Consider the following 23,374-nt stretch of genomic DNA (forward strand, 5'->3'; position numbering starts at 1 on the left):
TTTACTTTATCCTGTTTTTGACTAAAAATACTGACCAAATACTGTATGTGAACATAGCCTTATGCGCCTTATGCAACTTTTTTTCTGTGTCACACAACTTTTAAAAAACATATATGATATCACTCCAATTAAAGGTCTCCCTCAGTATAGGTCAGCCATCAGTATAAGCATCAACATGGGGATCTTCCAACTGACCACCAACATGTGGGTGGAAATAGGGTTCAAGTGTGATGAAAAATCACTGCCTTACCCCTTTGTTCTCGCAGAGATAAGTCGAAGCCAGACAGCTCATACTCCTTCCCTCTCCATAGAGAACACAGGAACGCTTGATCATGCCAAATTTTATATGTGTATGGGGAGGACGGGAACAGGAGAGGAGAGATAATTGACTGCTAAATGATACTGAAGTATGCATATCCAGTGGTTGGACAAGTTTGATAGAGGAAGCCTAACAGGGAGGAGTGGGGGAGCAAGGAGGCATGCATGCTGAGGCTTGGCACTGCCTCCTTGACACATGAGCTCTAGAGCTGGCAGATTCCCTTTGAATCACGTTAATATTCATTCAATTAAAAAAAAGAAGCTGAAAGCTTTGCTACCTCTCTAATGACTGGAAGGCAGTAAAATCCTGTCACTGTAGTAATGTGGGTGTAACCGCTTACTTGTACCTAATACATCATATGCCTGGTGCAGCGGGAGCGGGCACCACCCTGATGTTTGCATTGCTGTATAAACACTTGGTATGAAGCTCGTGGTGGAGGTAAACCAGCGTCAGGAATGAGCCGCTGCCAGGAGAATGTGAGCTGTGTGTTCAGCTGGAGGAGAGAATACACTGTGTCTATAGATTTGTGATGCATCACTGAAGGAATATGTGTCAGTAGAAAGCGAGAATAAAGAAGCAACAACTGTGTTATAGCAAGGAGACGGAGAGATAAAATCGTTTAAAAATATACATATATAGGGGGAGATTTATCAAACATGGTGTAAAGTGAAACTGGCTCAGTTGCCCCTAGCAACCAATCAGATTCCACCTTTCATTTTCCAAAGAGTCTGTGAGGAATAAAAGGTGGAATCTGATTGGTTGCTAGGGGCAACTGAGCCAGTTTCACTTTACACCATCTTTCATAAATCTTTCCTATAACTTCTCCCTGGCCATGGTCCGACCCAGTGAGACTCGACCCACCAATGCGTACAACCACAAGCAATAATAAGTACAGACAGTATAGATGTAAAAAGTGCAACAGTGCTGTAAAGCAAAAGTGCTGTAAAGCAATGAACCCTTCTAAATCTTATATACTGATATAGTTTAGCAATATCAAAATTTGCCAAAAGTGCAAAGGTCAGAAATACAATATATCAAGTGGGTCAGGTCAGAACACCCCATGCGTTCCGTTTTAGTGGTGCCAGCCTGGACAATATTCGCACATGCTCAGGTTTGGGCAAAACTGAGCATGCTCATGTTGCGCTCAGAATTAAGTATTTTCAAAAATGCACCAAAATTGACAAAAAATACTAAATTAGTGCTGCAGTGTAGGTTAAGGTTCCCATACACTTTATACTTCTGTCGGGCAGTCGGTGGAGATAGGGGTCAGGTGTGATGAAAAATCACTGCCCGACTCCCTTTGTTCTCAGAGAGATAAGCCGAAGCCAGACACCTCCCTGTAGAGAACATAGGCACACTTGTTTGGCCACCATTTATTGATAGTGTGTGGCAACCTTTAGTCTGTGTCCCCTCATGCATGCAAATATATGTCTGAAAAAAATGGCCGTGCGGGGTTGCCCAAATGATTGTCTCCGTGATATTCCCATTTATAGTCCATATATTACAGCTTTGATGAGCTTTCTTTCTTGGCTACATGCCCTTTTATATCATCCGTATCAGAGGCCATGCAGTGATCAGGTAACTTTTTTATCTTTGCTTTAAAATGCCATTTGATAACCAATTGAAAAGTTCGTCCCCTTAACCCGCTACTTTCCTGATAAGACAGATATGTAAATCTGTATCAAGTGTAGCTTTTATTAATTAATTATTATTATTTTTTTTGTGTTAGTGATGGGAAGTGCCTCATCCCATTACTAATAAAGTGATATGATAGGGCATTTCATACCTATTTATACGGCTTCTCTTGAATTTAAAGGGGTACTCCAGAGAAAATAAAGAATCAACTGGTATCAGAAAGTCCCAGAGATTTGTAATTTAATCTCAGTACTTATCAGCTGCTGTATGTCCTGCAGGAAGTGGTGTATTCTTTCCAGTCTGACACAGTGCTCTCTGCTGCCACCTCTGTCCATGTCAGGAACTGTCCAGAGCAGTAGCAAATCCCCATAGAAAACCTCTCCTGCTCTCCAGACGGGAAAGAATACACCACTTTATGATGTCAAAAGTTTTAAGCACAATACTATTAAAAATATATTTATAATATCTAATAAAAAAAATTTCTATATCATCTTCTTCTCATTCTAGATGCAAATTTTGGGCATCATTTTGTCAATTGTCGGCAGCTTCTTGATCAGCATCTCCCTTAATCTGCAGGTAAGAGATTATGTGCGCAGATCATGTGCATATTATGTACTCATCTACTCAATCATACTGATAAAATGCCATGAAATTCCTGCCATCTGCCATTTTAATAATGGAGAATGTCTGAAAATCCAATCCTTGTGTCCCGCACATATCTGCAGTATAATCTGGAGTTTCACAGCAGCAGAACCCTGAGTAGGAAGATTCAATTAAAGGGGGTTTCTGGCCTAAAATATCTCTCTATATTGGTGCCTGTCAGGCTTTAGCTTTGATTGTCCAGGCATGATGGGAACTGTAGTTTTGCAACAGCTGGAGGGCCGGGAGTTTGACACCCTGTGGTCTAGGGCAATGTTTAACAATTGCTTTATTAACCTAATAATAAGTCACAGGGTAAAATGTGGTGACATGGGTAGGGTGTGATGTCACCTGAACAACAAGGATATGCTGCGAGCTGTTACTTTTCAAACTAGAATGAATAAACAGGGACTACAGCCAACCTCCCACTACAGGTCATACAGAGACTACAGCACTGTATCATTGGACATGGTCAGAGACATAATGCAGTTACATCCAGTTGCTCAAAGGGAATGCCTTCTCTAATCAGAGTTGTTCTCATTTCTCTTATTCTTCATTCAGGCCAGACTGCTTTTAAAAAAAAAATTAAAAAAATTCCAGCTATATTTCAACTACTGCCATGTGTTGTGCTCCCTAAATATATTACCATGTGCCATGTGCTGTATCCTGAACTGAATAAATGTGCCACTTTGTCACCTGAAGCAATGAATTTGCCCCCTTAAGCAATGGACAGTGCCACTGTGCTCCCTATATGAATTGTGCCACTGTCTGAATGATGTTACTGCTGATAATACTGCACCCATAAAAAACTGTGCCACCCCCCTGATAAGCTGCGTCATTGCCTCCTGATAAACTATGCCGCTGCTCCCAATACATTGTGACACTGCCCCCTGATAAATTGTGCCACCCAAATAAACTATGCCCTATACCCTTTATTAATTGTGCAACTGACCCCAATCCACAGTGTTGTGAGAATACTCACCTGTCCCAGCTCTTGCACTGCTCTGACATCTTCTATTAAAGGGGAACTATCAGTAGGCTAGGTTAGACGAATCTAACCTGCTGAGATCTCCCTATTGCGCAGGGGGGCGAAGGATTATGGTATGTCTCTTACTTTCATCTTCAGTGTCATTCTCATGCAGTTTTTTTCCCCTATATTTCTTTACAAAAAAGATAAAATATACACACATCTCTTTACAAAATATAAAGAGGAACACCGAATATATATTTATGTTCCAAAAAAAAAAAAAAAACATGACATTGTTAATCCATGAAGAATTTCCTTAAACATAATCCAACCCTATTTTATTCTAAACCCTCCCCCCGTCCAGACTGCAAAAAGAGAGGGGAAAAATAAATAAATAAATAAAAATATTATCAACAATAATAACATTGATAACAAACCAAAAAGCAAACTTGAGTGTTTCAACCTTTCCTACCACCCCCTCCATACTTTCTTATAAATTTCCTCTTTAAGCTTTTGACCCTTAACCGATAACTATTCAAACCTTTTGATGGTTTTGACCTGATTAATCCATTCATCTACAAATAACGCCATTTCCCCCATCCAATTTCTCAATATTATGAACCTAGCGTAGAATAACAGTTTTACTAAAAGGCTCTGCCCATTTTTACCATTGGGTGAGTCCCATTCCATATATCCTTACTCTCCAATATACCTCCAATGGGGTGCGAAGGATGATGGTATGTCTCTTACTTTCATCCTCAGCGTCACTCTCATGCAGTTTTTAACATAATCCTCTGTCCGGTAAGGCTGTTTGGAGCACTGCCCCACCCCAGAGTGCCGATTCAGCCAGCCCACTCCACTGATAATCATGCGGGGAAGCACTGCTCCAAAGGCGGTCTTACAGGAGACACAATTACATTAAAACTGCATAGGAATTGGACCACAGATGACAGTAAGAGACTTATCTTCATCCTCAGTGCTCCATGCACAATTCAGAGCTTTCAGGGGGTTAGATTTATCTAACTTGCTGATAGTCCCCCTTTAAGGTCCGACCAAGGCTTAGCTAATCACAGAGGAAGTACTGGCAAAGAGGGAGTTTAGGGTTCTCTGCTTCTGCCAAAAATCAAAAAATCATGCCAAAAAGGGTACATGATAGGTGGTTATATTCAGAAGCAGGAGTTTGTTCTGCCAGCACTTCCGTTATTTAGTTTTATCACCGATAAAACTGAATCCCAGCACTGCAGATACTTCCTCTCACCAGATGCCTGAATCAGCTGTAGGTGTGCAGGCCCCTGCTGCCTTATGTGGTGGGGGGCTTTGGGGCCCTTCGAACTACGGGGCCTAGTTGCACTTGCAACACTAGCAAGCCCTATAGATATGGGAATGTAGCAAAATCCCCTAGGGAGGGACCTCCTGCACCGATCTCCAAAGACTCAGTCTCCTATAGGTCTTTCACAAAGTTTTACCTTGAGTAATGAAAATGAGAGATCACAACTAGAGATGATCGAACAGCGCTGATGTTCAGGTTTGTTTGAACTCGAACCATCGGTATTTGACTCCCGCAGTCTTCCCGTTCCGTGGGGAAGGTGGAGACAGCCCGAGTCCCGTTTGGAAACAGGAATACAACCTATGGCCCAGCCTGTATTCCTGTTTTTCAGGCGGGACTCAGGCTTTCTCCACCTTCCCCACAGAACGGGAAGACTGCGGGAGTCAAATACCGATGGTTTGAGTTCGTATGAACCTGAACATCAGCGCTGTTCGATCATCTCTAATCACAACTCACACTAGCTCCACCGACAACTTCTATGAACAGGACCCTAGACCAGGAATGAGAAACTTGTGCCTATCACATGGCCATCACTGGTTCTCTCTTCACTTTTTTTACAGCATTTTTAGCCCATTTATTTATTATTTTGGTGTATTGTTTTGTGGACAAACACTGAAGCAATTGAAAAATTGCAAGAAAAGATCTTATATTGATAAACTGTACATAAAATGGGAGGGGGGAAAATGCCCCCCAAATTTTAGCCTCCTATACACCCTGCGAGCATAGCCTTATAATTAACCCTCTCTAAATTCAGAACTTTAAGAGAAACAGATTGCTGAACTCAGGGAGAACAGCCAAATGACAACACTGCCGGCTGCTAATGAAAGCGCTCAATGCAGTGAAGTCCTAGGTGCATTGCCCCCTGGGAAACATGAGTATGCAAAAGAGGAGTCCGTGGAGCCTCATTGAAGAGTCTCAAAACACAGGACTAGCCAGATATCCCTCCGGGAAGGACTTGGCTGGGTCCTTCCCGGAGGGATATCTGGCTAGTCCTGTGTTTTGAGACTCTTCAATGAGGCTCCACGGACTCCTCTTTTGCATACTCATGTTTCCCAGGGGGCAATGCACCTAGGACTTCACTGCATTGAGCGCTTTCATTAGCAGCCAGCAGTGTTGTCATTTGGCTGTTCTCCCTGAGTTCAGCAATCTGTTTCTCTTATGGCTCTACTAGGCATTGCTCCCCCCTAGCCAGAATCCTGCTCCACACTGATGAGGGGCAACACCCCGAAACAGCTGTCTGTGGATGGTTACCTAGCCTTGGTTTATCCCTTGTCATTACACTGACTTATAGGGCCACTTAATATGGTGGATTTGGTGGTTTCCTAACAGGAGCTGCCACTTGGCTGGGTCCTTCCAGGAGGGATATCTGGCTAGTCCTGTGTTTTGAGACTCTTCAATGAGGCTCCACGGACTCCTCTTTTGCATACTCATAAACTCAGAACTTGACTTGTTAATCCTCCTATTTCTACAGCTGGACTCTCTTAAACCATTCTTTCTACTTTAACTAGTTATTCCTGTTTCTTCTTTTCGAAAAGTCTATTTTTAAGACTATGAAAACTTGTTCCCTATTAGTTTTAACCCCCGGGCAGATAAACAGAGTGATTTAATCTCTTCATGGAAAATGGGACTTGAGCATTAGATATTTTTATTTGTGCTGGAGATTTCTATGTACATAGAAAATAAGACTTTTCTCAGTGTTTCGATGGCCAAGATTTTTGATGGTAATCAGTTGGATCTTTATCCGGAACGTCTGGTTGACAGATGACGATGCTACGGCCTTGGTGGATGCTCTTGACCTGGTCTTAATGCTCAAGTGATTGCATCAGATGATGCATAGCCGGCTAATTTCTTAATGTCAATTTAACACGGATGGGTTCCTTGTGGTCACATATTAGCTAATTTGTTTAGGTCGTATTATAGCCATAGCTGTGATCTTCAGAATAGAGCCTTTTTTGTTGTCTTTTCCATTTTCACGCTGCATGATCTGCACGTTAAAAGCCATTGACTTGATAATTCTTCTATTTCAGAAATACACCCATGTTCGACTAGCTCTGAGGCAAGATCCATTACCGTATTACAAGAGCAAGTTATGGTGGTGTGGAGTCCTGCTAATGGCCATTGGGGAGCTGGGGAACTTTGCTGCTTACGGTTTTGCCCCAGCTACGCTCATTGCTCCACTAGGTTGTGTTGCGGTTATTGGTAAGTAGTATTGCTGTCTTTCACTGGCCGTTCATCAGTAATATCTAGAACAGTAAATGGCAAAATATTTCATTGACATCTGACGTTTTTACACAGAGAACCTATAAAATGAGGTATCTTATGTAACTACATAGTTAAAAAGCTCTCTCCATTTTAGACTATGGAAGTTAAAGGTTAAGGTTTTATTAGGCAAAAAAAATTCCTTCTGTACTCACAAGCCTGTTTTCCCACCTCACCCCCTCACTTCTTATCTGTCATCATTAAAGCGACTCTGTACCCACAATCTATCCCGCCCAAACCACTTGTACCTTCGGATAGCTGCTTTTAATTCAAGATCTGTCCTGGGGTCCGTTTGGCAGGTGATGCATTTATTGTCCTAAAAAACTTTTAAACTTGCAGGCCCGTGCCAAAAGGCCATGGCCTAGAGTATCTTTGCCCTAACTTTGCACCACCCCTCCGTCCCTCCTCCCCACCCTCTTCATCATTAGGAATGCCACTGGCAGAATTTTTCCTATTCCTCTGCAGTGAACACTGCACAGGTGCCTTAACAAGCCAGCTAATGTGCAGTGTTCACACAGCTGATGAATAGGAGACAATCTGCCTGGAGCATTCCTATAGATGAAGAGGACAGGGAGGAGGGACGGAGGGGCTGTGCCAGCCTTATGCATACACACTCTAGGCCACGGCCGTTTGGCACAGGGCTGCAAATTTAAAAATTGCTTTTAGGACAATAACTGCATCACCTGCCGAACGGACCCCAGGACAGATCTTAAAAGCAGCTATCCGAAGGTACAAGCGGTTTGGGGGGGGTCAGATTGTGGGTACAGAGTCACTTTAAGGCAAAACAGTCTAAAGCAGAGTGAAGATGGGCTTACACTGCCCATGAAAACCTATGGAGGACGGAGGGGCCAGGAGGGATGAGTGAGCAGAAAGAGCTGAAAAACAGACCGCGCAGTTTGCAAGGAATCTAGTTTTAAGCGAATGTACCACTTTGCCTCCTGAAATTTTATTACATCTTTAGATCGTCTGGGCTGGCCATTGAAGTTAGCAGTGGTCTGCTGTGGCTACTCCTATTACACAGAGCAGACTGTTGCTGACGTGATCGTGATTTTTCAACATGATTGTGCATGTCGGCTGATCGTGGTCTTTTAACATGCACTATTGCACTAAATCATTATCGGACAGTAATCGGCCAAGTGCGGCCGGTAATCGTTTAATATAATAGCGCCTTTAGAAGTTGCCATAGCCTACTACACCTAGCTATAGTGAAGTATAGCTCAACAAATGAAAAAAATTACATTTACATTACATATTTCTTGTCTTACTACTTGTCTTGTTCTTTTTCTATTGTATTCTGATCATATTTGAATATGCAAAGAAAAAAGTATGTGAACAGCAGTGAAAACAAAAAGGAATCTATACCCAGATACCACAATAAAGGGGAACCTATCATATGGGGGGAAATTGTTCATTTAAATTGATTTACAAACCTAAAAATAGGTTTTATGTGAACCATAGTTTTGTAAAATTTCTGATAGTGAATTATTAAGATTTTTACTTTGTCTATTGAGCTCTGACAATAGGCCAACACATATTGTAGAGACAGCTAATCAGCTTGCCCTGTGTACACTGGGGTCAGGGTCATTCATAAGTCATCTGTTCTAAAGCTGAAGGCAGATAACACAGGATTACAATATTGACAATAGATTGTGGAGCCAATTCAGCTCCTCCTTCCCCACAGTGCACCACAAAGAGCATGCCCACAACACTCTCCCATAAAAAATGAATTATGATGTTACAAAGAACATATGAAAATAAAAAGGTCAAAAAGCAAATGTATAATATAAAGAAACTATAAGCAGGTAAGAAACATCCAATTTACTCTTATGCCCCTTGGTGCATGGGGCACTAAGGATAAAGGTTAGTTTCTTACCTTGATCCATTCCTCAGTGCCAATTCGGGGACTTTGAAGTTAGAGATGTACAGTAAATGAGATGTTTAGTCACTGGGGGAGGGACTACCACCCTCAGTGCACTAATCCGCCATGGCCGGCCCACCCATTCTAATGAATATTGGGGCAGCGCTCTGCAGTGACGTCACTCCAGCGCTCATCACTGCAGAGCGCTGGATGAATACTTATTAGATGCAGCCATACAATGATGTGCAAGGGCACATGACCACTGAAGCTAGTGACTGGTCATGCACAGTGTATGATGACGTCACCAAGGCACTTCTGCTAGGATGGCAAAGCTGTACTGGAAGTAAAAGAAAGAATGAGAGTAAGGGTGGTATTACACCTAACGATTATCGTTCGAAAAATCCTTAAATCGTTTGGATTTGAACGATAATCGTTTAGTGTAATAGCAGAAAGCGATTAAACAACCAACAAGAAATCGCTGGTCGTTTTATAGAATTTGGACCTTTTTTTTTTAATAGTTCGCATGTAATAAGATGTCGTTCGGTCGTTCGCAGTAGCGAACGCAATAACGATCATAAGTAACAATCATTGTTCCGTGTAATTGGGTGAATGATTTCAGGTCATTTGCCATATCGGTCGTTTAAGTTTGTTTATCGTTAATCGTCAAAAAATTGCTTCGTGTAATAGTACCCTAAGTTTTTTTTTCTCTCCTACCATTCTCTGCCACTGGCAGTTTTTTTTTTTTTTGATTAGCTCAAAAAAAAAAAAAAAAAAAAAAAAAGAAAGCTCTTTAATCTGCTTTCACAGAGAAAATGACATAAACAAATATCTCAGAGACAGATACAGATGTGACAGATACAGAACAGTATTTCTCTGGCCTTCTGGCCTTATCTGTTTAATGCACATTGCTGTCAAAGATTAGCCTTGTCCAGAGATAACAGATCATTTAGAAAGTGAATGTTTTTAGTTTTTTTTGCATCCCTGTGGTCCTCACTCTTGAAAGCAGATTTCTTCTTTATTAACTCATTGGTGCACGCCAGCTGTCAATCACCATAACTTGGAAGTTTAACCCTATCTGGCGGTCAGTATAGTTTAAGAATGGGGTTTCGATTGTACTGGTAGCTAAAATCACTTCATGATTCTACATAAAAAATGTGGTACTGTCCAGAGCAGTAGCAAATCCCCATGAATAAACATTTCCTGCTCTGGACAGTTCCTTACATGGACAGAGGTGGCAGCAGAGAGCTCTGTGTCAAACTGGAAAGAGTACACCACTTCCTGCAGGACATACAGCAGTTGATATGTACTGAAAGATTTGAGCTTGTTGAATGCCTTTTTACGGTTGCCCGATGGTCGTTGCATATACAGTAGCAAAGGCTCAGGAGCTGAACCCACACTATATGCAGTGGTTGTATGTTACAGCTGCCACCTGTCTGCAAATATCAGCAGCGAACCTCAGTCTGATCCAAGGAGTTTAACCCTGTAATCTGCTTTCAATACTGATCGCAGCATGCACAGTGTAACCTGTCAGGTGCTAGACCTGGCTACATTGGCTAGTCCCGTGTTTTGAGACTCATAACTGAAGCTCTGTTGACTTTTTTGCATATTCAAGTTTTCCAGGGGACAACATGAATATGCCTGAGTTTAGTGATCTCCATGAGATTAGTGATCTGTTTACCATATAGGTGCTAGACCTGTCAGAGGAACAATCTGCACCGCCCCGCAACAAAGAACAGCAGTGCCGATCGGTTGCTGTGGCTGCCGGAGGGTTATACTTACCTTCCATGGCTGTCTCTGCTGATATGACTGTTCAGTACTATGCAGAAGCATAGCATTGATCAGTATATACAATCTAATGATTGTATATAATAGTCCCCTTGGGGGCTTAAAAAAATGTAAAAAAAAAAAAAGTAAGTGTAAAAATGTTTTAAAAGCTTCCCTATTAAGGCCATGTTCACACAACGTATGTTTTACATAAATCACGGCCGTTGTTGCTATTTGCAACAATGGCCATGATTTATGCAAAACATATGTTGCATTTAAATTAATAGAATCCCAGCCGGAGTGTATACACTCTGGCCGTGATTCCATCCGGCCACACGAAAAACTGACATGTCAGTTTTCTGCAGCTGCTGTTTATTGAAAAACTGTCAGTTCACACAACGGAGCATGCGGCTCCGGCCGCACTCTCCATTGTGTGCAGCGGTGAATTGGGACGCGCTGCACACAAATGCGCCCGCATCCCAGTTTATCAGAAATTAAGATGAACGTCTCTCACACTGGCCGTTCTGTCATCCAGCACTTTGCTCAGCGTATAAGAAAAATAATACAAAACAACAAAATTGCAGGTTGTTGATATTGATATTGTTCATATCCTTTATTACATATAAATGGAATAAAAAGCAAAGAAAATGACCCATCCACATGTACTGGTCCTATACTGTTACAAAACTACTGATCAGAGCGCAAAAAATAAAACCTAACACTTCTCTGTAAATAAAAAGATGACAAAGTTATAGAAGTCAGAATATGGCGATTTAATAACCATCTTTTTTTCTAACAAGTTTAAACTTTTTTAAAGTTAGTAAAAAATAAAAATAAAGAGCTGCCTATGACTGTAAGCTTATTCACCTACAGAATAAAGATAACATAACAGTTTTAGTGCAAAGTGAACAATGTAGCAAAATCCCTTAATATCTACAATTTTGGCCCAGAAATATTTGTTTTCTGTTTTGCAGTTTATTTTATGATAAAATGAAGTATTATTAAGGTCTATTGATTCCACAAAAATTAAGCCTTCATATGGCTCATTATATGGAAATATATGCGAGTTATGATGTTTTTGAATGTGAGTAGTTGCAAATTTGCCAAAAATCTTGTACGGGGAAGGATTTAAGGGGTTAATACTACAACATCAGATACGAGTAAACAGGCAGTGGCATTCTTAAGGCCCTATTACACCAACAGATCTGACGACAGATTATCTGCCAAAGATTTGAAGCCAAAGCCAGGAGTGGATTTGAAAAGAGGAGAAATCCAGTCTTTCCTTTATGACCTGTTCTCTGATTATAGTCTGTTCCTAGGTTTGGCTTCAAATCTTTGGCAGATAATCTGTCGTCAGATCTGTTGGTGTAATAGGGCAATCCACAGTGTTACACATTAATGCCGTTTCTACTAATAAAAACAAAATTCTCTTGTTTACAGGAAGTGCAGCAATCTCAGTTTTGTTCTTGAAGGAATCATTGCGGGCATCTGATGTAATAGGTAAGAATCAAAACATGTCCACATAATGTAGGTGCTTCATGTCGTTCTGTATATGGTGTACTCACTGGGTACTGGCTGATCCGCAATTCGGGGGCAACACCATACACTGCTGCTATCATACAAGCGGGGTAAGCTCACATGTTTAAGCAGCTAAGTAATGGGTAGGACATTAAAGGAGACGTCCGGGCTCAGCCGATGACTGGCTAAGAGGGTCTGACACGGTACGTCCCAGGTCCCCACAGACCTAGAAGTGGCCAGGAACCCCGGCGGACCCCAGCACTGGAACATGTTTTCAAGTAAGCACAATTCTTATAGTTCTACCGTAGAATAACTTCCTCCTAAAGGCATACCTTTAGATCATTGACATTCTGTTTGTGAGACGAGCAATTTGTGATTTTTCATATATGCAAAAGAACATCCAGTCCCACAGGGCAAAGCCAATGCCCTCAGGTGGCCACAGGTTGGACCAATTGCCCCAAGTTCCCACAGGGCAGGGCTGATAGGCTCAAGTTCCCACAGGGCAGGGCTGATAGGCTCAAGTGCCCACAGGGCAGGGCTGATAGGCTCAAGTGCCCACAGGGCAGGGCTGATAGCATTAAGTGCCCACAGGGCAGGGCTGATAGCCTCAAGTGCCCTCCCTGTACATTACAGAGACGGTTAATTAAATGCAGAAAAAGGAGGCAAGCAGTGATAGTTGATGGAAAAACTAATTGATATAATGGGAAATGAAACCTGGACTAGGCTCACAAAATAGACAACCTTATGTGTGGGAAAGTGCAACAGATCATCGGAAGCCACTCCAATATCACAAGTTGTGAACAGGGTATCCAGAGAGAAATTTTCCAAAGTAGAAGAATTTATTTATAACTTGCAACGCGTTTCGGCTTACGTAGTCATATTGAGCCTTGAGGAAGGCTCCATATGACTATGTGCGCCTAAACTGGACATCCTATCATAAGACACCCTATTCTCAGTACAGCTACAGATCACAAGAACAGAAGTCCCCTACCCCAGTTGAAATGGAGAAGTGGTCAAGCAACCATGATGCTACTCCATTCAGTCTCTGTGGGACTGACTGTGATACTTAGCTATCTTTCATAGAGATTAAATGGAGAGCCAGTGCACATGCTCGACCACCACTCCATTCAAACAAGGGACAGTAGGTATCCTGTGGGTATAGGATACATGTCCTAGGACAACGTATTGTATTTCTTTGGTCACTATTGTCATTCATTATCCTGATTATGTGGATAGAAATGACTCGGGATGTAATACACAATGACTTCTCCTTACAATGACATGGTGAGAAGCTGATCACACTTATCGTTCAGTACTTGTAGAATGTGCAAGAAATTCCCTTACAGAGCAGATTATATGGTGATGTAGTTACGAGGTGACTCAGCTCATTGCTGGCTTTAATAGACGACTGTCATCACGATGACATATAATAGACACTAATATTATTTCAATCATTTCAATATTTACCCGGAGAATGTTCCATTACTCAGAATATCACCGCCTGTACTGGAATCACTGCAGAGAACTGTAACAATAATGACACCTACAGGTTACATTGGAGCTTCACCCAACCCACATAGATGTATATGTACAGTGTGTACAGAGAATATAGAATGGAACATAAACTGAGTTCTATCCCTAGTTAAAGGGAATATATGATCAGAAAATGACTTATTGTGTAAATAATGGTTTTATGTTAAATATATTTTCTAATAATTTTTGGTGCCATTTTTTTCTAATCTTCTGTTATTTTATCTACATTATAAAATAATCCAGATATCTTCCAATTTTCATTCTCATTTCATAAAACTAAGCTGAGGCTTCCTGTTGTGTCTGTAGTGATGAGAGAAGACTGCTGTAAAGTGATTTGTACAGCATTACAGCATCATGTGACACCAGTAAATAGTGGAGACAATAGCAGCTTCCTGTGGAATGACCTCTTCACAGGTCACAGAGCATGCTCAATGATGTTTTACAATCATCTCAAGGGAACAGAGTCTGTCTATTGTCATCTATGTCCATGAGTCTTGCTGTAAAGCATGTCAATTAACAACCCAGTTAATATGGCAGCCCCCATTACAATGCGTTACAATTCATTATTGTACAGTTACATAATCCCATCCATTGTGTGTGTCTGTTGTCTCCATGTCTTGTACATGAGGTTTACATATTACTTTGCCAAAGAAGATAAACTGTATACTCCCCTCTGTCAAGTAAACAAACAATGAAAATCACTTGGAAAACAATGAAGTCATACTGGGTTATAGGAATACATTTTAGTATAATATTACTGAAATAAAAATAAAGTTTGTATAAATGACAGTTGTTAAAAAAACAAAAAACATCACTTTCTGTTACTACTTATGCACAAGTTTTTTGCTTGGTGCATTTTCTGTTCAATGAGATGTATTCTAAGGTATACGACTACATGCCTCTACATTTCCGGACATCTGCCATTGACTAGCATTTTTTAATATTTTTTTAATTAAGAAAATGTAGTTGTATTGAGAAAGGTTGTAGGACATAACCAAGTGAAGTGTATCCAAAAATCCAGTGTTTCACCCCCGGCCCGGTACCCGTGAATAGACAGGAACCGGGCCGCGGTTCAAAAAAAGGACAGTGGCACCGGCTTCCTCATGCCGGCGCCGTCCTATGCATGGGTAGTACTTAAAGAGGACCTGTCACTCTGGCTGCCAGGGCAGAGCCCATCTCCATTGCTTTGCATATAGTGCGCGCACAGCTTTGGGACTGGGTCCAGGAGTGGGACTTCCTGGAAGGATATATATGCGGCTCTGCTGGGGGGCCGGGCGGACTATGGTTCCCTTTAAAGCAAATGTACTAGATGATACATTCACTTTAAACAATGGTCCTTGTTGCAGTGAAGATTGCATTTAATTCTGTGAAGAATGGCTGGAAATAATTGACATGTTTATCATTTCCCCTGCGGTAACAAACAATGGCCGTTGTTCAATACATTGTGTAAACAACAGCCGCTGTTTGCATTGACTTCAATGCAAGACACTTTTTATGACAAGAACGGCCGTTGTTTTAATTGCAAACAACAGCTGTACTTACATAGCCTTAATATGCAGAACATACATGAGGTAAATTTAGCCCAAGGCTAGCTTCACAAGAGCGTATTTTGAATGCATGGATTCATCCGTATTACAGTTGCAAGCCTCGGTGTGACTAGTTGTCAGGTTGGGTACCTTTTGGGCTATAGGTTTTATTAAAATATGGCCCAAAATATGGCAAAAAAAAAATGTTGAAAAAATGGGCCAAAACAGCCCCAAAGTAAAAAAAAATAAAAAATAAAAAAACATCTGTAATTTCAGCCATTAAAAAAAATACTGCCATCTATAAAATTGCAACACATAAAAGCAGCTTGTGGACTTAGCCTTAGGCTGGGTACATGCTGTACCTTCTCCATTTTACTCTTTCTGTTACGGTGCGTTTACTTTTGAAGTGCACAAAAAAAATTATGTATGTAAAGAAAAAGTTTTTTTTTTTAATAATGTACAATACTAGATAAACTACCTCGGGCCTTCCACATCATATTAAATATATTACGTTGGGTTTGTACAGACATTGGTCGACAAAGCAATCTGATGTGAGCCATAGGCTGGATTTTGTGTTTAACATACATGAAAAGGAGTAAAAGTTATATGTTAACTTATATTAAAACATCTGGCTATATGCCATACGGCAAAATGCCTTGTCCTTTCACTTACATTATTAAAAAAAAATAATAATAATTTTTTTTGTAAACAAACTGCAAATACTGTTCTGTGTTTCGTGTATCAATTTATATTCGTCAATAGTGAATGGTTAAGAAAAAGGATGGACCTAAAAGTTTTGCTTGGGGCTGGTCCAGGATCCCGCAGCCATTTATCCCTGTGGGTTATTTGACTATGTAATACTAAATTACAATACACTGTGTTTAAAGCCTCCATTTATTGTATATGTGTTGATTTATATATTATATGGATGCCATCTTTTTTTTCTGCAGTATTTATTAATTAAAGTGAATATACCATCAGGTACATTACTTTAAGATTTTTACATCAATAGACCGCCACCGATGCGGGGACGCTGTTGCCGCGGTCCTTTTTCCCAGTTCCTGCACACGGTGCTGGTCTATTCCCGATCACCAGCAAAGCCTGAAGCACTTTGGGCTGGCCTGCTCGCCCCCAGTGGGACAAAACCCCTCCCCTCTGTGACACGGCTCCATTGATTCTAATAGAACCGCCTCACAGAGGGGAGGGCAGAATGTCACAATGAGGGCGGACAGGCCTGCCTCAGGCCGGGTCGGTGATCAGGAATCAGGCTGCAGTTTCAAAATAAAGACCATGACAACGGCATCCCAACCCCGGCACCTGTCTATTGATGTAAAAGTCTTAAAGCGATGTACCTGCTGGTATATTCACTTTAACCTCCCAACATATATAGTAAAGGCATCCTTCTGCAGGTGAAAAAAGTAGGAGGAGACAGAAAATCCCTGCAAAGCACCAGCACAGGAATCTAAAAAGTAAAACATAGCACAATTTATATATCTATATCACAAGGGTGGGGGATCCAGACCTGTCAGATTCCCAACCCTGGGGGAGGAGGTGATCTCTCAGCAGGGAGTTTTGCATTCTATGTTTTGCTATGTGCTCTGTGATATATGTGTACCCATCTGGTATACCTGGCATACCTCTTGTCAGTGTTTAATTGCAGTGGGAACAGGTGCCACTGAGTAACAGATCGATTGACTTTTGAGGCTAAAACATATATTGCATTTGACCTGAAATTTTCACCTGAAAAGTCTCCGTCCTTAGTACCAATAGTGGATTATAATAGGTCCTTTTTTTCGGGTGGTAGCCCGGGGCCCATGGCCACCCAAAAAGACTTATACTTTCAGTGGTGTATTGTCTCCTGGCTACAGTTCTGCCATGATTTGAAATAAATCGCTGCTTTTTTACTGCACTTTTTCACAATTCAGGGCATCATGAGATTATCTATCCTGTACTATGCACACCACGCTAGTGCTGCCAAAGTTACAGTGTGTGTGTGTGGGGGGGGGGGGGCCAGGCTTGGTCAACAGCCCGGGGCCTATGGTAAAGTTAATCTGCCCCTGCTTAGTACCATCCTCTTCCATTCTCCATCTATCAGTGATAGAGCTCCTATAGTAATACGAACTGGAGAGAATGGAACGGCTGCACATCCCATCTATGGCTGATACTAATGCCACTAGGCCTATATTAAAAATCAACACCAGAGTGTCTGTATATGAATTGATCAAGCCATATTGCCCCGTGTACCACCGCGCAGGTCCTCTGGTCCACACGGGTCCCTACGCTAACTCCACACCGTGTCGGTCAGCACGAGGTACATGGGGCAGTATGGCTTGATCAATTCATACACAAAATTCTGATGTGTTTTTTATTTAGCCTAGCGGCACTAGTATCAGCCATAGGTGTGAGGTGCAGCACTCTGTTTCTTCCCTGAACCGCTCCTATAGTAATATCTTCCTTTCATCTGACACTGATCTGCAGGGTCAGCGCCGTAACCAACCCATGGAAGACAATACAATACAAATGAAAGTTCTGACTATAACTTCAGCCAGTGATTTTCCACCATTGGATCATGTATTTGCAGGATTCCCACACCGATGTAAATGAGTACAGTCATCTTTGAGCAGAATTCAGATGGCATACACATGTTTTGGAGGAATGCAGGCCCCCACTTTTTGCCGCCTTTTTCCATGTATTGGTCCAGAAATGACTTAGCATTTACTTGGAAGCAGACAAGGTTATGTTTTTTCTTCTTCTGAAACCAAACTGAAGAAAATTAATGAGATGTCTGCCATATGCATGTCAATATATTCTATCATTCTGTGTTGGCTCTATGAATAATAGGGCGCTCCGCAGTCCTCCTATTTATCCTCGATATGTGAATCATTAGAAGGTTTGGAGGAATATTTGGCAGCGGCTCTCGCTGTCGGCGGAGTTTGATAGGCAGCCATGCGATTATATATGAAAACACAACACTAAATATATAAACATTGTATTTAGAATATTTGTAGCTTTGTTCTCCCTGTGTAACGTCTCCAGTGATAAACGTCTTTTGCCTACTTTTTTTAAATAGTTACTAGTATTCATTGCACTTGTACTTACTAAAATGTGACCCTTTTTGCAATTCACCTGTTCAAGCAACAGTTCCACCAAACTTTGCACAATAATAAATATAGGGGGAGATTTATCAAACTGGTGTAAAGTAGAATTGTCTTAGTTGCCCCTAGCAAAGAATCTGTGAGGAATGAAAAGTGGAATCTGGTTGGTTGCTAGGGGCAACTGGGCCTGTTCTACTTTACACCAGTTTGATATGAGGCTATGTGAAAGCCTCTATTCAGAGGTCAGAGAGGTCAGTGCTGACTTCAGAGGAGATAGCTCAGTGATGTAGCTGTAAATAACTCTTTGTTGTCCTGTTTTGGTGCCTCATCTCCCTCCACACCTCCCCTCTCCCTCCACACACCCCATCTCCATAGAGAACAATGAAGACCTCAAACAGCCTTCTCATGATAAAAATGCATATTTCGCTTATAAACCCAATTACAAAGTTTCTTAAAATCGCCTGTACTAATCGCCAGTGGCACTTTATTGTCTCTATACACCTTACACTTGTGGCATGTTTGGCCGTCGGTCTAGTGTGTATGGGGACGTCTAGAACCACCACTGGCAAATTATGTCAGTGGTGATAGTGGTAGGTTGTGTTGGAAAAATCACAGCCATCCCCTTTGTTCAGAGAGAGATAAGCCACAGCTAGAGAACTCTGGCTTACCCCTACCTATAGAGAACACAGGAACGCTTGGCTGCGCTAAACGTTCCTGTATGTAGGGAGGATAGGGGGTGGATGGGAAAGAAAACTGGCGGTTGAACGATGGTTTGGATATCAGTTACTGAAAGTGTATGGGGAGCCTTTAGGTTAGGTTCACACTGTGTCATTTTTTAGTCAGCATCCTGTATACTGTAAGGGCTCGTTCCCACTGAGGAAAGGTAGCGGAATTCCGCGACGGAATTGTCCGCCGCGGAATGCCGTTAGCCTCCCGCTCATAATGGGAGTCTATGGGAGGCGCCCGCTCCTGCCCTGTCCGCGCTGAAGAATGAACATGTTCATTCTTCAGCGCGGACAGGGCAGGAGCGCGCGCCTCCCATAGACTCCCATTATGAGCGAGAGGCTAACGGCATTCCGCGGCGGACAATTCCGTCGCGGAATTCCGCTACCTTTCCTCAGTGGGAACGAGCCCTAAGGGGAGACCAGCGGATGCCATTAATTCAATTTTCAAATTTAGTCACCTAGATCAGTGATTTTCAACCTTTTTTGAGCCGCGGCACACTTTTTATACTTAAAAAATCCCGGGGCACACCACCAACCAAAATGGCACAAAATGACACTAAAACAGTACATATTATACATATAGTTAATAATATAGATTCTAAATGTATTTATACTCACTCAGTGTGAAACCTGGGCCTGTTTTCTTCTCCCCCCTGTGCTTCTCTCCCGTGCTTCTCTCCACCATACTTCTCCCCCCTACTTCTCTCCTGTGCTTCTCTCCACCATACTTCTCCCCCCTGCTTCTCTCCTGTGCTTCTCTCCACCATACTTCTCCCCCCCTGCTTCTCTCCTGTGCTTCTCTCCACCATACTTCTCCCCCCTGCTTCTCTCCACCATACTTATAAGCCGCCACTGATTGCTGCGCATTGCCGGGGAACAAAACACAGGGGCACCATAATTTGGGGAACTTTCCCCGCGGCACACCCGACCATGTGTCGCGGCAGACTGGTTGAAAATCACTGACCTAGATACTCCATTTGGTCAATATAGTCTAATTTAACAAGAATGCAGCTATTTTGTAGTGTTAAAGTTAGCATATACGTACAGCCTAAACCAAGTCACTGAGTGACTCTGGCCATTGAAATGAATGGCATCAACTGCTCTCTGCCACAGTCAGCAGCCATTCTTGGCAAGATGCTGACAAATGGAGGTAAAAAAAAACATAGTGTGAACCTAACCTAAGCATTAGGATTATAACTAGAGATGAGCGAAGCAGATGGAAATTCATTTAATGAATTTTTGTCAAACTCGTTAAGATTTATGAATCAAATTTTAACAAATGTCATTAAAACAGCCGAAACTATAGTAGCAACAATACTGGGACTATTATAGAAGGGCGAATTTGTTAAAGCATGTTGTTGTAGAAGTGTCAAAAATCGGAAAATCTGAATAAAAAATAAATAAAAAAAATCAATCATCCAATTTCCGCCATTCCTCTCTGTCCCTATATCACTCTGTTAGTCTCTCCCTGCTCTGCTGTAACTGCCTGCTGCCATCCTGCTCTCTCCTCCACACACAGCCCGCTGGCCACCTCTGTTACCGAACCATCTTATATAGAGGGGGAGGGGCTGACATCACAGAGGGTCCTTCAGCTGATTGGACGGGCTCTAGGGATTATGATTAATTCATTTTTCCCGCCCAGACAGCATGTGCGGCTTCGCTCATATCTAATTATAATAAAAAACATCTATCATTTTAAAGTATTAGTTTATTATTATTTTATTGAGACATTACATAAATAAAATGTGAGAGTAAAGAGTTATCGTTCAGGCCGAACCGTTTATGGAGTTTTATTAAACTAGTGAGAGCAATGGAGGAAATTATTCGGCAATAATAACAGTTCTGATATATTTGATTGCACTTTTTTTCAGTAAATCCATAAAACATGTTACTTTGAAAATCAGCCTTTTTCTAATATTATGTTTCATATTAAAAGGTGTTGTAACATTCCTCTTTTCATTAAACTCTTGCCTGCTGTGAGGCCTTAGAGATCAACGGCACCCCCCCCCCCCCCCCCACTGGCTCCGGTCCATTGGACTGAGCCGACTTGTGAAGTACGTTGTGCTGTCTGGGGTAGAACTGGCCGCCTGGTGCCCCATGGCTGGCACCCAGTGCGCAAAACCTGTTCCTATTTACAGTGGTGATCCAGGCCAGTGGCATGGAGGCCCCGCATGAAGTCCTCTTATCAGACAGATACTGTCATATATGGAAGTAATTATTTCATGTTGAAAGATCTTTGTCAGTTTGTATAATTCAGCGTTTTCCTCTGGGAAGGGTGTAAGCTGAGAGAGTTCGCATTCCAGATGGATCATCTTATAAATATTTGTTTGGCTACATGTGAACAAGTATATCATTGTACTAAGACAGTGAAATCTGCTGCTCGGCTTTGTGGGTTCACATCAGCATTTGTTACTAAAATCCTGGCAGCGTTCTAGCTGTAAAAATAAATGTTTCATGTATTTACGATGTGTGTGCTCTGCATTACACTGGGGTTCGTGTGTGAACAGGAGTGTTGTGACATGACATAAAAACCATCTCTAGTAAATACAGGACCAGGAGTAGCCACTGTCCAAGCCTCTCACTACAGTCATCCATACTCTCTCCATAGCATCAAAAAAAAGAGAATACTCACCACCCTCGGTTCTCTATGGTTGTTCTTCAGGTCCACTGCTTCATAATTATAGAAGGGGGCATATATCCACCCCGTCCACACAGTTCAACTTTTTGGACTAGATTAATGGCTATAGACAGCCTTGATAATTATAATTTTTTTTTTACTCTTGCTTTTTACTTATTTTAATACATAAACACTTTCTCTATAGAGCTTTACAAATGTCATTGTGTTCAACATCTTCTTTTATCAGTAAAGTCCATCAGAAAAGCTACTATATGCCTTTCTCTTCTCTCCTAAGTCAGCTTGAAGCAGTTCAGGACCAGATTTGAAGGTCTGGTTCTAAATAAGCTAAGATGTTCCAAAAAGCTGACATTCAGCAATGAGAGGAGGGGTCAGGGAAATGCTTCGATTTTAACCCTAACTGTATTTAAAGAAAAAAAAAACAGGGAGGGCAGGGGGTTGTGGGAACAAAATAATAAAGTGATACTTACCTGTCCTGGTGCCCCTGTAACTCACTGTCACTCTCCGTCTCCTGTGACAACCCAACTTAGAAATGCCCACCCAGCCAATCAGTGACTGAGGTTGGACACATCTGCAGTCACTTACTGGCTAAGCAGGTAGTTCCTGTGGTGTGGCAAAAAAACAACATGGAAGATAGAGTAGACCGGAGCATTGGCTCAGCACTGCAGTGGCACCGGAATGGGCAAGTTCCACTCTATGACTGAGTTCCCACCACCCCAGAATTGTTTGTTCATGTTATTCTGTGCCGTTATTATGCTTGAGAAAGACTCTCACACACTTGAGGGCTGAAACACGTTGCCAAGAATACAATTTTTGCTTTTCCGACTGGCTTGCCGTGTGGTCCATTGCCACAGTACATGCTAAAGTTTTTTTTCATGCATATCCACTGAGTGTTGGTCCATCGTGCTTGCGCTCGCCCAATCCTAGAACACTATATTCCCACTGGTTCTGAACAGGTTTTTGCAATAATGAAACATAGCCGGAATGGCCTGGACAACAGATAAAGGCCACAAAGCTAGAGTAGACAACTAGGTCTAGATGATGACCACTCCCTTAGAAACCCAGGAATAAGGATGATATGTCATAGCTGCTGGTTCTGCCAACACCTGTACTATTTATGCACTAAATGCCATATCCCCACATTGGGGCCAAAAAGCATCCTGTATGGCAGCATGCTATAAGGTACCAAAGGCAGTATGTTTAGGGAGTATGTGGTGCCATCCACGTCTATGGGCAGGGCAAGCATTCAAGGTTGCCATCTTGTGGCCATATATTGAACATATTGGGTGCTATCCATGTGTGTGGACTTAAGCAAGTGGGCAGGCGATTGCCTATAATGTGTAGGCAGAACCAATATTATCCCACCAAAAAAAAAAAACATTAAAAAGTTGAACCCCTGAGAGGATAAGGTCACAGTGTACCAAAGATGATATTGTGAGGATAGCATAATCCTATATCAGAAGCCGATTGTTGCCAATAACACCAAAATTAGTGATCAGAAGTCCGAAGACTAGATGAAGCCAACCCAACCATTAAAATTACACAAATTAAAAAAAAAATGATGAAAGAGAAGG

General features: G+C 41.8%; 1 protein-coding gene across 3 annotated transcripts in view; it reads left to right on the forward strand.

The window, feature by feature from the left end:
• NIPAL2 (NIPA like domain containing 2) overlaps positions 1-23,374 on the forward strand; it is a 68,416-nt gene that overhangs the window by 14,517 nt on the left and 30,525 nt on the right. For 2 of the 3 annotated variants that reach the window (XM_069957359.1, XM_069957358.1), the window contains exons 2-4: positions 2,462-2,530; positions 6,915-7,086; positions 12,209-12,268. In XM_069957359.1, the coding sequence (XP_069813460.1) occupies positions 2,462-2,530; positions 6,915-7,086; positions 12,209-12,268 (301 nt within the window). Of the gene's footprint in view, positions 1-1,122; positions 1,898-2,461; positions 2,531-6,914; positions 7,087-12,208; positions 12,269-23,374 lie in introns of those variants that run through there. The other variant, XM_069957357.1, reaches the window with a different exon arrangement.

The sequence above is a fragment of the Dendropsophus ebraccatus genome, chromosome 2, assembly GCF_027789765.1.
Source record: "Dendropsophus ebraccatus isolate aDenEbr1 chromosome 2, aDenEbr1.pat, whole genome shotgun sequence".
In the NCBI taxonomy this organism is placed as follows: domain Eukaryota; kingdom Metazoa; phylum Chordata; class Amphibia; order Anura; family Hylidae; genus Dendropsophus; species Dendropsophus ebraccatus.